Source organism: Pogonomyrmex barbatus, unplaced genomic scaffold (genome assembly GCF_055798465.1).
Source record: "Pogonomyrmex barbatus isolate J1 unplaced genomic scaffold, ASM5579846v1 scaffold18, whole genome shotgun sequence".
NCBI classification, from domain to species: Eukaryota; Metazoa; Arthropoda; class Insecta; order Hymenoptera; family Formicidae; genus Pogonomyrmex; species Pogonomyrmex barbatus.
Window position 1 is genome coordinate 5,548,285 of NW_028297114.1, and position 15,279 is coordinate 5,563,563.

Sequence of the window (15,279 nt, forward strand, 5' to 3'; positions counted from 1 at the left end):
AACTATGCAAAACTAACAGTTGATGTTGAAGTGTGGCGTCAAATCATCTCATATACGAATGATACGAATATCAGGAGCTCTTAAGTAAGATTAACATTAATTTAATATTATATTTCACTTTAATTAATAATAATTAAAAAAATTTAGTTGTTAATATATATACTTATTTATATATTTTATGAGTAAAATATATAAATAAGTATAAAATTATACTTATATAAAAGACGTCGTTTCATTGTATTTATATTTTTTTATTAGTAATTTTTCTTTATATTACAATTTATTATAGATTTTTCTCTTATGTTTCATTATACACACACACACACACACACACACACACACACACACACACACACACACACACAGAGAGAGAGAGAGAGAGAGAGAGAGAGAGAGAGAGAGAGAGAGAGAGAGAGAGAGAGAGAGAGAGAGAGAGAATATCATATTTTAAATAATGTATCTCAATATCTCTCTTGAACAATGCATTTTAAAGAAAAATGTTTCGTATAAAAGTTGTAGGATTTCAAGGAGACCACATGATTGCGATATTGATTTATTTGCAGATAACGTCAAGATTTTTTTATGGTCATCATTTTTTTTTATGAAATTATATACTTTTTATTACGCAGTGTGATCAATCTAATTATTTTGGATAAAAAAGTATTAAGGTACAAATGTCAAAAAATCAATAGTTCACGAGATATTTTATATTTTATTCTGGCACCCTGTATATATACATGATATGTGTCATGATAAGAATGTACTTACTCAACATAAACATTTACGGAATGCAAAATGAAGAAGATTGGTCTTTGTCCCATGTCTCTACGTCTATTTTTTGAGAAGTTATAGCCTTTTAAAAATCCGCAGGTGCGCCCAATAAAAAAAAAAACGTGAAAAAATGCTGTCCGCGTTTTTGCTTAGATGTTGCATACTTTTTTGCCTCCCTAAAAAAGTGCGAAAACACGTGTGGTACAAGCGCTTTGTAATACGATATGCCGCCACCGTGGAAACGTACGCGTGCACCATCTATCGGATGGATCGATATCGATTATGATTGCGGTCGATATTGTCAATATCTTCTTAATAGTATAACAGTATTATAAAATTTTCTAAAACGTTTCTTTTATTTAAAAAGATAAATAAGTGCATACGCAATGTATGTAATGTTTAGTAATAGCTAAAATATATATATTAAATTCCATTAAAATATTTTATAAAATAAATTTTTCAGATGTATAAGTATGTATATTATAATTAAAAATTAGAAATTCTTTTTATGAAATATTTATATAATATTTAACTAATATAATAAAAAAATATGAATTAAAATGTTCGTAAGATGAGATTCCAAATCAAAACAAACTCAGTAATAAAGAATATCGTTAAGAATTTGAATCTTCTGATCATTGACAGTGACTCGTTTTGTTGCACACATTATGCGCATATAAGAATTTCTAAGGTAGATGATGTAATATAACACGGCTGTGATAACTGCAGATAAGGTGTCTCAAAAAGATATATATATATATATATATATATATATATATATATACGTATATATCGATAAATTTATTTTAAATATTTAATTCTTTCTCATCAAATAAATTATTTCAAATCTAAAATGTCATTGAGTTTAAAAAATATAAATAATTAAATTAATTAATTCGTGTGATTTACAATTAATTTTTATTACCAACTTCTCCAGAAATTTTATAAACATTTTATAATAGTAAAATTATCCATAAATTGGATTTTAAATAAACAGAAAATTAATTTTCTCGTGAAAGATTTAACAATTTATTCAAATAATTAATGCTGGGGTAATATGTGTTTTTGAGACACCATATATAAGTCAGAGAACCACTTGTAAACCAGTCGAGAAGACTAACGAGGTCCATTTGATCCGTATCAGTCAATAAGTATAGGAGTTTATATTCGGGCTGGCAAGTTCTGTGCACGTTTGTGCACGTAAAGAAGTAGTGCTAATCGGCCTAATCAATGTTTAAATCTCAAACCAAATTTTCATTAATTCAACCTTAAATTTATAAAAATTTTGGAAATTTTTTAGATTTCTAAACAGAACCATGTCCACGGACGTGCGAGGAGTTGTATTATCCGGACTTAAATTGGCAAAGTGAGTAATATTAATTTTTTCGCGCAAATAATCGCTTCGATTTTACAAAAAAAGAGATCGTTCGTTTCGATCGATCGTTTGTTACAAAACAATGATACAGCGAAATAACACAGGCATGCTTATGAAAAAAATATTGAGATTAATATCAGAATGTTAAATATGCAAGAATGTTAATTCACAGAATATACTAATCAAAACAAAAAACATATTAAATTAATTTATTAAATAATATATATGTGTGTATGTATGTGTGTGTATGTAGAATGCTTTAAATCAAATAAATGTACGCAGTATTACATGTTTTTACGAGGTTATGATATTTTAAATAAGCAAGAATATATACCTTTGTAATGAAATGCATTACAAACAAAAGTAACAAAGTAATAAGCCAAATATAAATATTAATTTTTTATATCATGTTCTGTATCATTACATTTATATTAAAAAAAAAAAACACATTAGATATATCATAAATATCTAGAAATTTCCCGCGAAATTCAAATGTCAAATATTTGAAGATTAAAGTTTTATGCGCAAATATAAAATAGAAAAATTGTATATTTAATTAGAAAATAGGGTAATTTGAAACAAACTCACTTGCGAGATAAACAATGAACGTGCGATACAAAAAAATATTAAATTTTATAATATTATTAAATTTCAAAAATTATGAAAAATTATGAAATCCAAAATTTTTATATAAAAACATTTAATTTTTTAATAAAAGTAGACAGTTTACCTATGTTTTGATATAATGTAATATAGTGTAATATACATATAGTGTAATAAACACATATAATAAATTTTATAGAGAGATCCGTGAAGGCCTAATCCGAGATGTTAGCATCTTAAAAGAGAAATTATCTGATTTTACACCCGGCCTGGCTATTGTCCAGGTAGGCGGGAGGGAAGATTCAAATGTTTACATAAGGATGAAAATCAGCGCGGCCAACGAAATAGGTATTAACGTTCAACATTGGAAACTTCCTAACACTACGACAGAAATAGAGCTTATCAACAATGTTAATAAACTTAATAATGATCCGAATGTTCACGGAATTATTGTACAAATGCCACTTGACAGTATCAATAAAATCAATTCCCATTTGATCACCGATTTGATATCGCCAGAGAAAGATGTCGATGGGTAAATATATAATTATATGTTTTTTCTCTTTTTTACATGTGATATTTATGAAATAAATTATTTAGGAGAATATACATAAAAATGAAAAAAAATCATAATTTTCAAAATTGCGCGCAAGCACACGACTATTTGAGAGAAACTTTTTAGCTTATAAAAATGTAACATTAAAAATTTGTAATTACAATCTGTAATTATAATTTGTAAATCTTATATTTTGTAAATTTGTTAATCTTATATTTTGTTAGCTTTTTTTAATATTTTTAATAAAATTAATCGCGTATTTTACAAAATAACTAACTTCATTTGATAAAATTTTAATCGCAAACTTTACATAACAAAACTTTTTCAAATTATTAATTTATTATTATTGATGATATCGTGTATAGAATAATGTGGAGATACACAGATATATTTGTTGTTACGAAACCACAATATATCGAAAGAGTTTTGTAACCTATTAAACGATGATAAATGAGAGAAATAATATGCCCTTTGACACATAATTTTGATAGTAATGCATAGGCGCCAATTTGAACAAATATTTTCTTATTTTCTTCTTTTCTTGATTTAAAAATACTGTAGAATAATAATTTTCATCAAATTTTTTCCAAATTTTTTTATCAAAAATACTCTCCTTACAAAACTATAACGCAACGTATATACAAATATATTAATAAAGTTTTATTCATCCACAAGAGATATATAATTACTTAATAATTGCAGACTGACTACTATTAATCAAGGGCGAATTGCAACCGGCGACATGTCGGGATTTTTGTCATGTACCCCAAATGGCTGTGTCGAATTAATTAAGAGGTTACTATTTCATCTCAATAAATTAAGAGTGTTATGATGCAACTGTTATGACGCAAGAAGTTTCTTTATCGTTATGCGATTACACGTTAAACTGAGAAAACAACTTTCAGGAGCGGCGTGCCTATTGCCGGCGCTCGAGCCGTTGTTTTAGGGAGGAGCAAGATTGTCGGCACTCCCGTTGCCGAACTATTAAAATGGCATAATGCCACTGTAACGGTCTGCCATTCAAAAACGAAAAATCTCTCTGACGTCGTAAGCGATCACTTTAATCACTGATCCTTCAGTCCATTGTTACAAATAGTAAAACAAAATTAACTACAATTTTTATATAGATTTATGTCATTTAAAATACTGATTTTTAGGTACGACAAGCTGATATTTTGGTAGTCGCCATAGGACAGCCCGAATTAGTTAAAGGTGATTGGATTAAACCGGGAGCCGTTGTCATCGATTGCGGCATCACTGCTATACCAGGTATATATAATTTCGTTTTTCTTTCATACATTTGTAAGATAAACTAATTAATTTCAAATTTATTAAGATATCTGTTATTAAAATTAATCCTGGAGAATTTTATATAACGCTTTGAATAATTTTTCAAAAACACCGATGTATCAATTCTATCTTCTACAATGAGCACTTAACATGTTTACTATTTGCTTAAGTCAGAATTATTTATTTTTTTCCAAATTAAATAATATAAACACATCACAACGATGTATGATATAAGAAAGTAGAATATTTATTTTAGTTAATAAAGCTCACTTATAACAGATATTATTATATAAATTATTATTATATAATAAACAATTCGTTATATAAATTTTATAAATCAGTAAATATAATATTTGTCCTTTTAAATATACAAATAATATCTTTATAAATACAGACATGCTGTAAATATCTGTTATAAATGCAAATATGTATCGCCTATCATATAGTATTATCTATAATTATGCTTTTCTTCTTCTCCCCATTGCTTATTATGACATACCCATACATCGCTAATTGTGAACAAAAAAGTACAGAAAATATAGTCGACTTTTTAGTTTAAATTCAGTCGCGTTTGAGTACATACGCTATGCATAACGCGATAGTTTGTGATAAGACGAGTGTGTAGAGCATTTATCTCCAAAAATATATAAGATTATAACACACAAACTTATCGTCAAATAGATATTAGTTCATAGTCGTTTAAATTTATCCTAAAAAAAATGTTATTCTAAAAAAGTTTTCTTTCCTTCTTTCTTATATTTTAAATAGGCGCTCAAAATCTTGTCCGTATGACACTTCGGTTTACATATATGTACTTATTTGTATATTACATCGGTTAGACGTTTTTTCTATTTATTTAGTTATTGTGATAAATATTAGTATATACTTCAGTAATCGAAGGATAAGATACCCGTCAACCTCTGGCTGAGGTAACATTTTTCGCGATAAAAATTTTCTACAAATTTCTAATTGTTATTAGGATATTATTGGGGAATTAGATATATTGACTGCTACGTTTTTCGGATTCGTAAATAAACGGCTCGTAATTGCAAACGAAAAAGTTGATTTATTGAATTTAATTACTTATTTAATTATATAAAACAGACACTCAAGGATCTTGCTCAACCGTATATGCTCTATTATTTATAATTTCTTAAATTTAATAAAAAAAAATTTCCAATTCGACATCGCTAAAATGTTAAAAACGTTTCAGATCCGACAAAGAAATGCGGACAACGTTTGGTTGGTGACGTGGCGTATCAGGAAGCTGCTAAAGTAGCTTCGTATATCACACCGGTACCAGGCGGCGTTGGGCCAATGACAGTAGCAATGTTGATGAAAAATACTGTGACAGCCGCACAAAGAGCGGCGGAAAGGCTTCTCAACACCCAATGGAAATTGCGAACTCTTAAACTGACTCCTGTAAAACCTGTACCAAGCGACATCGATATCTCGAGGAGCCAGGAGCCTAAATTGATCACTACACTAGCGGAGGAAATTGGATTATATCCGAATGAGTTCAGTCCTTATGGCAATAAGAAAGCGAAGATTGGCCTAAGCGTATTGCAACGACTGAGGAATCAACAAAATGGAAAGTACGTCGTGGTGGCGGGCATCACGCCAACGCCATTTGGCGAAGGAAAGAGCACAACTTCCCTCGGATTAGTGCAGGCATTAACGGCGCATAAAGGCAAAAATTCTTTCGTTACTCTCCGACAACCTAGCCAGGGACCTACGTTCGGCGTTAAGGGAGGAGCTGCTGGAGGAGGATATTCACAAGTACGACAAAAAAGTTTCCTCAGATATTATCGATAATTATAAAAAGAAAAAAAAAAATAACCGTCATTTACAATTATCTGCTCTAACTAGCGCTGACTTTGCGTGCAGGTGATACCTATGGAAGAGTTCAATCTTCATCTGACCGGAGATATTCACGCTGTTACCGCCGCGAATAATCTTATGGCAGCTCAAATCGATGCGCGATACTTCCATGAATCGACTCAAAGTGACAAAGCCTTATATGATCGATTGGTACCGACTATCAAGGGCGTCAGGAAGTTCTCGAAAATTCAATTGAGACGATTACAAAAACTTGGCATCGCGAAAACTGATCCAAACTCATTAACGGAAGAAGAGCAGCGTCGATTTGCAAGGCTTGACATCGATCCAAACAACATTACATGGACGCGAAGTGCGATATAAGAGCTTAAGAATATTATATCCCGCGAGAAATATACTGCATTTACAAGACTTTTCTTTTTTTGCACAGCGGTGGATATTAACGATCGATTTTTGCGGAAAATCACAATCGGTCAGAGTGCAACCGAAAAAGGCAAGACAAGAGAAACATCATTCTGCATCTCTGTTGGGTCTGAAATAATGGCAATCCTGGCACTTTCAACCAATGTCGAGGATATGAAAAGGCGGCTTGGTAACATCGTTGTTGGATTTAGCAAGACCGGCGAGCCTTTAACCGCTGAAGATTTTGTTAGTATAATTACAAATTTATATATCTATACATATAAATTATTTATCTAATATTTATCATTATTTGTACAAAGCAATTATTTTTGTACAAAGCGATTATTTTTATTATCTGTCTTATCGAAATATGTGTATTCTATTAATTTAGACAATTTAAATGGGAAATCTCAGTTGCAGGCGACTACAATTACATATAAATACAATGTTCACAGTGATGTTTATATCTTCATAATTTCGCATGACGAAAACAATTTACAGCTTGTCTAAATATCTGCCTAATCCTCAGGGTATGACGGGAGCAATGGCGATTCTGCTAAAAGATGCCATAGAACCGACACTTATGCAATCATTGGAAGGTACACCGGTAATGGTACATGCCGGACCATTCGCCAATATAGCCCACGGTTGTTCATCCATTATTGCTGATGCTATTGCCCTAAAACTGGTCGGCTCGCAAGGTATTGTAGTAACGGAAGCCGGATTTGGATCTGATATCGGTATGGAAAAATTCTTTGACATCAAGTGCCGCACTTCCGGGCACGTACCGAATGCCGTCGTGCTCGTGGCGACTATCAGAGCATTGAAGATGCACGGCGGTGGACCACCGGTAACAACCGGAGCACCACTAAAGAAAGAATATCTCGAAGAGAATGTTGAACTTGTTAGAAAAGGTCTGCCAAATCTGCAAAAGCATATCGGCAATGGCATAAAATACGGTGTACCTGTAGTTGTTGCCATTAATTCTCATAGGTACATTTTTCTGTTTTCTTTGCAAAACGAACAAATACGAAATAATCCACAGTTATCCAAGGAACGCTGGTTTAAATCAAATATAAGTGTATTATTTTTCTCGTAATGAAATTTTGTTTTATTAAATCGATATTAATCTTTCAGTACCGATACTCAAGCAGAACTAGATCTCGTTAGACAAGCAGCTTTAGAGAGTGGTGCAGCTGATGCGATAATATGCACCCATTGGGCCGAGGGTGGGGCCGGTGCTGTTGCTCTTGCGGATGCAGTCATAGCTGCTACCGAAAAAGATAGCAATTTTAAACTGTTGTACGATCTCGAAGCTAGTATCGAAGAAAAAATTAATAAGATCGCTAAAGAGATATACGGTGCTGGCCAAGTTGTTTTCGCGGAAAAGGTGAATAAATATTTTTAAATCATGGATATCGTCGACTCTACATCACAAAATATTCCAATATTATTGAGAGAATATTTGAAAATCTATATTCCAATACGAAAAAATTAATTTTATTCATATTGCCCATGTTCGTATTGACAATTACACAATTGCCTTTTAACAAAATATAAGTATAAAGAATTCCAATATGCTAGATAAAGTAAGACACTGACTATTTTATATAAATAATGTCATAATTATCACAAACTTTTATTATTCATTATAGGTGCAAAAAAAGATTGAAGACTATAATAAACTGGGATATAACAAACTACCAATATGTATGGCAAAAACATCGAATTCGTTAACTGGGGATCCAGCTATTAAAGGTGCGCCAACCGGTTTCACCCTCGATATTACAGATATATTTGTTTCGGTCGGCGCCGGATTTATTGTGCCTATGGTGGGAGAGGTGAGCGTAATGATTTTTTTTTAACCACATAATTGATAATAGAATATTATTTGCTAAATAACATTATTTTATATTTCAGATTATGATGATGCCTGGATTATCTACTAGACCAAGTATCTATGATATGGATTGGAACAGTGAAACGGATGAGATAGAAGGTCTGTTTTAAATCAGACATTTATCTTTTAGCGGAAGAAATATTTTTGCAATACAATGATGTGTATTAATAATTCCTCAGCATAAATTTATACATTATAAATTTATACATTATACATTATAGTCAATACATAAACATCAATAAAGTCTTTTTGTATTCAAGAAACTTTCTTTAAGCATTCTTTATTGTTTATGTACAGTGCGATAATACATTCTATTATAATAAATATTCGTATGCAAATACATTTCAACAAGTTTGTACATTAATAAAAAGATGTAAACTATTATAACTCTGTACATAGACATTTATTTCATCTTCATAATAGCACGCAATTTTGCTGATCGCGATCTCGGATTAGTTTCGATTTCTTCAGCCGTAGGTGTTAGAACATGCTTATGCATCATTTTCCACGGTATTTCCGTCAATTTTTCATACTCGTCTTTATCAAATACTTTGCCATAATTGGCATATTTTAACGCCACGGTATTAGCCACATTGTCAGTTATGTTTCCAGAAATATGTCTTTTAACTATAGTATCTTCGAGTGAATGAAAAGAGATTGTTATTAAACGACCGGATAGTTTCAAGTATATCTGCGCGAGAAGTATACCATAATTAATTTCGTTTAATTCATTATTAATAAAGATTCTAAGTGCTTGAAATGTTTTTGTGGCACTATGTGAAAATCTACCAAGACTATCTTTTCTGATTTCACCATCTAGGGTGGATTCTATCAACTGAGCCAGTTCCTTCGTTGTCTCTAATTTCCTAAACATATATCTAGCATCAATAATGGCACGTGCAATTTTCTTAGCACGCTTCTCTTGTCCGTAAATTTTTATGATACGAGCTAAATCATCCTCCTTCGCCTTCTCTAACACATCCGCGGCAGTAATTTGATCGGGACACCGAAATCCATCCATTCTCATATCTAACGGTCCATCTTTTGATAAAGAAAAACCTCTATTCGCTGTATCAAACTGCATCGATGAACAACCAAAGTCAAACAAAAAGCCATCTATACTATTTTTTGTAATTTTGTATTCTTTAAGTAATTGTGGTAACTCAGAGAATTTACCTAACAAAGGAATTATTTGTCCTGGATATTTCTGAGATAACTTTTTTGCATATTCGTACGCTAAGGGATCTCTATCTAATGCAAATATTTTTATATTAGGTGAAGATTCTAAAAGTTTACTGGCATGCCCACCAGAACCAAATGTCATGTCTACATATACTTTGCCTGGCGATGGAGCCATATATGTTAATACTTCCTGTGCCATAACAGGCACATGAAGATTTTTGTCAGAGCAGACATTGTCAAAACTATATCGCCTCACCAAATATAACAAGTTGTTATTTCCTAACAATGCATGTCTTTTGTTAGTAAAACATCTACTCTTATCAAACTGATTTACAAAGTACGCAAACTTAACCATTTCTTATAAGATGTCTTAATTTTCTAAAAAACCTGCGAAATATTCCCTTTTCGTCTTCTTTCAAATATTCTAACATTTCTGGAGAAAGCGCCAAGTTACATTGTTCCTTATTCAATCCGCTCGCAGTACTTAATAAAGAGCGCTTGTAAAGTTGTCCATAATGGTTTGATGAAATCCTTTTTAAGCTTAAATAATATCGATTACACTGTTCCGGATTCGGTGGATTAGTAGCTTCACCCTTCACAAATGCAACCTTCAATTGGTCACGAATATGCTGTCCGAGATCTCTAAATAAATCAGATTAATGAGAAGATGGAGAAATTTAAATACACCATAAGAATAAATGTAACCAACAGATTTCCTCAATTGTCAATGAGAATTATTAAATGTAAAAAATGTATTTTCTAACCTAACTTAATTGTATATTCAAAGTAAACACTAACATGTTATTAATGAATTGTGTGTTAATCAATGGCCGTTGCATTCAAAAAAATTATATACACTATTCTGTCTCAAATTGTTTTCATAGTTACCTGCCAGCTTTACTTTTGTCCAGTGGCCACGACTCCAACAGCTTCATAAAGTTCTTATAATTACCAGCCATGACGATGTGCGCCAAATTTTAGAATGCAACGTGATGTTACCATGATAAGAATGCAACGTGATGTTACCATGATAACGAATCTTCACCGCGACCTATTTTATCGATCTTTGATCGAGAATGTTATATTTATTCATCGATAGATAAATTGAAATATTTGACGTTTTTGAAAATAATATTTTTTATTGTGATATATTTAGATTTCTTTGCTTTATTTACTTCTTTATTTAAAATAATGATAAATATGTAGTACGACTTTCTTTCCTTAATTTTTTCCTTGACTAATTTCGTAAATTTGTGTATTTTCAAGCGTAGAATATATTCTGAGAAGAAAGATCGTCGCTCAAATCCTTTTTTTTTCTTTTTTACAACGCTCTCATGTTATGTCCATTTCGCTACATTAACTTTACTGCCTAGATCTATGATTATCGATCGTAGATGGCGGCTCTCGAAATAATAATTAGACAAAGAATATGATACGCTTCACAGCACTTCAAATATTCCTTGCATGTATCCTAACCTATAACACTGAACGTTGAACGTTTTAAGATTCAAAAGCCAGATATTATATGAATCAGATAAATGTCAATTCAATAAATGCTAAAAATTGGGCAATCAAGTACTTATGATTTCGTTTCCAAGAAAATAATTTCATAGATAGATTTTATAATATCTTTAAAACGGTACGTATGAAAACTAATTGATTAATAAATATTTGTTTCAACTTGTACTTTAATATTGGAAACTTTCATAAAGGATTGTTTATATGTGTATAGCAAATAACAGAATTTATTTCACCTAAAATTTTTAAACTTTTGTTTTTTTCTTTATTAGACCATATTCTCAAAAAACATCTATTGGCGCCAATATCTATGGAAATATCATATCTTTTATAGATATGAAATTTGTTTTGAGAAAATCAAACAATTTTCATATCTAACTTATAGACATGGAAAATTGTACGATACGATGCCGTCTGTGTGGCATTAAATCTCTATCAGAGTGTTCGAAATATATCTTTGATAAAGCGACTAATTTAGCACAGATAATAAATGAAACGTTACCAATCAAGGTATGCTGCAGTAATTTAATTACTGTAAGTATACTGTACTGTGTATAAGTATATCACTATATCTTCAGTTTTTTATAGGTTTCTCAAGATGATCTTTTCAAATACATATGTTCAGATTGTTATAATAGAGTTACTAGTCATTATGATTTTATTCAAAATATATTGACATGTTCGAAAGAAACTGAAGCAAAAATCATCTCCCTTTTTGAAGTTAACAAAAATGACAAATTAGAAAATGTGGCAATTTCTAAATTAGATGATGATATGATATATTCCTGTCCGAATTGCAACAGAGATTTAATGATTTTAATGAAACAGACTCCTGAAGACTGTAATGCGTTTCAAATTTCACTAGCTGTTGTGGATCAAATCGAAAAATTAGCAGAAAAAAGTGTGCAAATATGTGAAAATACAGTGGAATTTATTAATGTTTACACAAAGAAATCAAATATGAAGGATAAATTACATGAATTGTCATTGAATAATATCAAGAATGAAAGTATGATAAAGAAACAAGACAGCAATGGTATATATAGAAATTTGCCCATATTGCAAAAGAATTCTGATACAAATCCTTGTATTATATCAACAAATATATCGTGTGAAACAAATAAAAGTACAAAGAGTAAATTTCAAGAAAATGTTTTTGTCAAAACAGCAGTTAATCCTACTAGGCAAAAATTAGAAACGAAATTAAGTGAAATAAAACAAAATGCCCATCAGTTCAATAGTGATTATAATAAACCACATATAGTTAGTATTAGGAAAATGCAATCAGAAATTAATGTTGAGGAATATTTTAGTGAAAGAATTAAAGAAAATGACAACACAGAAAATATAGCAAAAAGCAAAGGCCTCAATATGAATATTATTGACTCACAAGATCAAGAAGAAGAAATAAACTCGAACATTGAACATTGGAAACAAAATACCGATGAAACTTGTAATGATTATAATAAGTCAAGTATAGATGACTTAATGTTTCAACCAGAAAACGATGTTTCGGAAAATGAAACAGAACTTAAAGAAAATGATGATACAATAGACATGACAAAAATAGAAGAAATGGATATCGACAAAAGTGATAACACAAACGACAATAATATCGATATTTTAAGAGGTAATCTAAAACATGTGTGCAACTTGTGTGGTGCTCGTTATATTTCAAAAATGAAATACGAGTTTCACATGGAAAGACATAAATTGAACAAAATAGACAGATATGTTTGTCTCATATGCGACAAAGAAAGTAAAAATGAAAACTTGTTGTGGGATCACTACCTTCACATGCATAAGAGGCCACAGCAATACATTTGTTTAGACTGCAACAAGGTATTTACAAGAAAGTTGGATTTAAATGAGCATCAAAAGAATCACAAACATTCTGGTTACAAAAAAACATCTGTTAATGATGACATGGACAATGATCAGACGCAGGATGCAATGAAGGAGAAGCGAAAATGCACCGTCTGCAGAAAATTGATAAAGGATATTGATCCAAATGCTATCAATGATCTAGCAACGTGTGCCTCCTGTGAAGATTCTAGTGCGTGTCTGATGATCGATGGTGATGTAGCAAAAGTGGCTTTGCAGCGACAATATCAATGTTTGAAGTGCCGTAAGCACTTTTTACGCCGGGAAAGACTCGAGTTCCACGAAATGCGACATAACGAGAATATGAACGAATTTATTTGCAGCACATGCGGCAAAGAATTTAGTGGTGAGAATTCCTTGTACGAGCATTATCTTTTCGTACACGTAGGGGCTAGACCGCATATCTGCGAAGTATGTGGCAAATCGTTTCAGCTGAAAGCGCGATTAAAGGAACACCTTCGAAAACACACGGGCGAGAAGCCTTATCAATGCGAAATCTGCGGTCAGCGCTGCATGACTTCGCACTCACTGAAATTCCACAAGAAATCTCATTTCCCTGTTCGCCACGCTTGCAGCGTATGTAACAAATCGTTCCTCAAGAAGCAGAACTTGAATGAACATCTGGAGAAGCACTGGAAGAAAGACAAGAATGTAAAACTTCCGCGAATATTCACATGTTCCTTGTGCAATTGCGATCTACCGACCTATCGCATGCTGAAACATCACATGATTGGGACCCACAAACTCGATCGTCAAGACCCTTTGATAACGGAACAGAAACCGTTGTATGAGTGTAACGAGTGTCATGAGAAATTCAAGCATCAAATGTCGCTCAAGGCGCACAAGGAGAAAGTGCACGAAGGCAGAATTTATCCCCGTATATTTCAATGCGATATGTGCAAAGCTGAATACAAGGTAAAGCAGATGCTCATAAATCATATTAGGAGTAAGCACAATGGTGAGAAACGATACAAGTGCGCTAAATGCAATATGAAATTCATGGATACCAAGAGCTTGTATCATCACGTTTTACTGCATACTGGTAGAAAACCGTTCTCCTGCGAGTTCTGCAACATGAACTTCAGGCGAAAGAGTGCCAGGGACATTCATCGTCGTAAGCACACAAACGAATCTTATCAGTGTACGGATTGCAACGAATCATTTGGTAGCTACAGCAGTCGCTCAAACCATCGCAAAAAGGTACATGGGAATAATAAAATTGAGTGTCATGAATGCGGAGAAAAATACGATACGACACAAGAATTTAAAATTCATCTGAACAAGCATCTTGGTGAACAACTGAATAAATTAAAAAGCTTATAATGATAATAGTATGTACACGAATGTGATTTAGCATGTACACAAATGATTATACATTACACGATACACAATTGATTATCTAATATTATATAAAATAAATAATGTATCGATGTGATCACATAAAATTTATACGATATTTCATGCAAGCAATTGGTCAAATAATTAGTTCGTTTTAAAATAAATTAAATAATGTAATTTGTACAGTGTGGTTAGTTTTTTTAATATAAAGATCGGTCATGATTTAATATTTATAAGATATTCAACAAATTATATTAATTATATTAATTTTCAGTGTGTTTAAATGACATTTTTCAGTAAAATGTTGTATTATTTTATTATATATGTCTATTATTGTATGCGTATATACTTTCCAGTTGAATATAAATACAAATATAAAATGTATTCGTGTGAGAATATTATGCTTTTATTATATTTCCGATTGTATTTTTTTATAAATAATTATGATTAAGATTGGTTAATCTTTAAGATTGTATCATTTATTCTTAATTTATGATTATAAATATCTACTAACTATGTATAAATATCTATAATGTAGATTTTAATCTCAGTTTAATTTTACCTTTTTTTAGTTCTAAGAATAAAAAAAAAAAGAATAAATTAAGCTAAGATTAAAATTAA

General features: G+C 31.3%; 4 protein-coding genes across 6 annotated transcripts; 2 read left to right on the plus strand and 2 right to left on the minus strand.

Moving 5' to 3' along the window:
- Window positions 1-8,999, plus strand: pug (pug C-1-tetrahydrofolate synthase, cytoplasmic). Of its 3 annotated transcripts, none has more exons than XM_011646171.3 (13): window positions 1-84; window positions 2,072-2,137; window positions 2,949-3,284; window positions 4,008-4,100; window positions 4,211-4,352; window positions 4,463-4,574; window positions 5,809-6,374; window positions 6,483-6,786; window positions 6,865-7,082; window positions 7,366-7,829; window positions 7,974-8,226; window positions 8,492-8,677; window positions 8,757-8,999. In XM_011646171.3, the coding sequence occupies exons 1-13, from the start codon at window positions 23-25 to the stop codon at window positions 8,844-8,846; spliced, it is 2,892 nt and encodes a 963-aa protein (XP_011644473.2). In that variant the 5' UTR covers window positions 1-22; the 3' UTR covers window positions 8,847-8,999. The 3 variants fall into 3 exon arrangements, with proteins under 3 accessions (XP_011644473.2, XP_088931396.1, XP_088931395.1); XM_089075270.1 differs by lacking the exon at window positions 1-84 and adding an exon at window positions 1,888-1,946; XM_089075269.1 differs by lacking the exon at window positions 1-84 and adding an exon at window positions 1,902-1,979.
- A 1-nt stretch (window position 9,000) lies between these two features.
- On the minus strand, window positions 9,001-10,273 carry LOC148937008 (putative methyltransferase-like protein 15 homolog). Its single transcript, XM_089075281.1, has one exon. It carries the CDS (start codon window positions 10,271-10,273, stop codon window positions 9,140-9,142), a length of 1,134 nt encoding a protein of 377 aa, XP_088931407.1. The 3' UTR covers window positions 9,001-9,139.
- LOC105431754 (ubiquinol-cytochrome c reductase complex assembly factor 2) lies at window positions 10,266-10,962 on the minus strand. Its single transcript, XM_011646172.3, has 2 exons — window positions 10,807-10,962; window positions 10,266-10,560 (listed from the first exon to the last, which is right to left on the minus strand). The coding sequence occupies exons 1-2, from the start codon at window positions 10,875-10,877 to the stop codon at window positions 10,266-10,268; spliced, it is 366 nt and encodes a 121-aa protein (XP_011644474.2). The 5' UTR covers window positions 10,878-10,962.
- A 406-nt stretch (window positions 10,963-11,368) lies between these two features.
- Window positions 11,369-15,054, plus strand: LOC105431755 (uncharacterized). Its single transcript, XM_011646173.3, has 3 exons — window positions 11,369-11,557; window positions 11,709-11,946; window positions 12,025-15,054. The coding sequence occupies exons 2-3, from the start codon at window positions 11,824-11,826 to the stop codon at window positions 14,641-14,643; spliced, it is 2,742 nt and encodes a 913-aa protein (XP_011644475.2). The 5' UTR covers window positions 11,369-11,557; window positions 11,709-11,823; the 3' UTR covers window positions 14,644-15,054.
- Window positions 15,055-15,279: the final 225 nt, after the last annotated feature.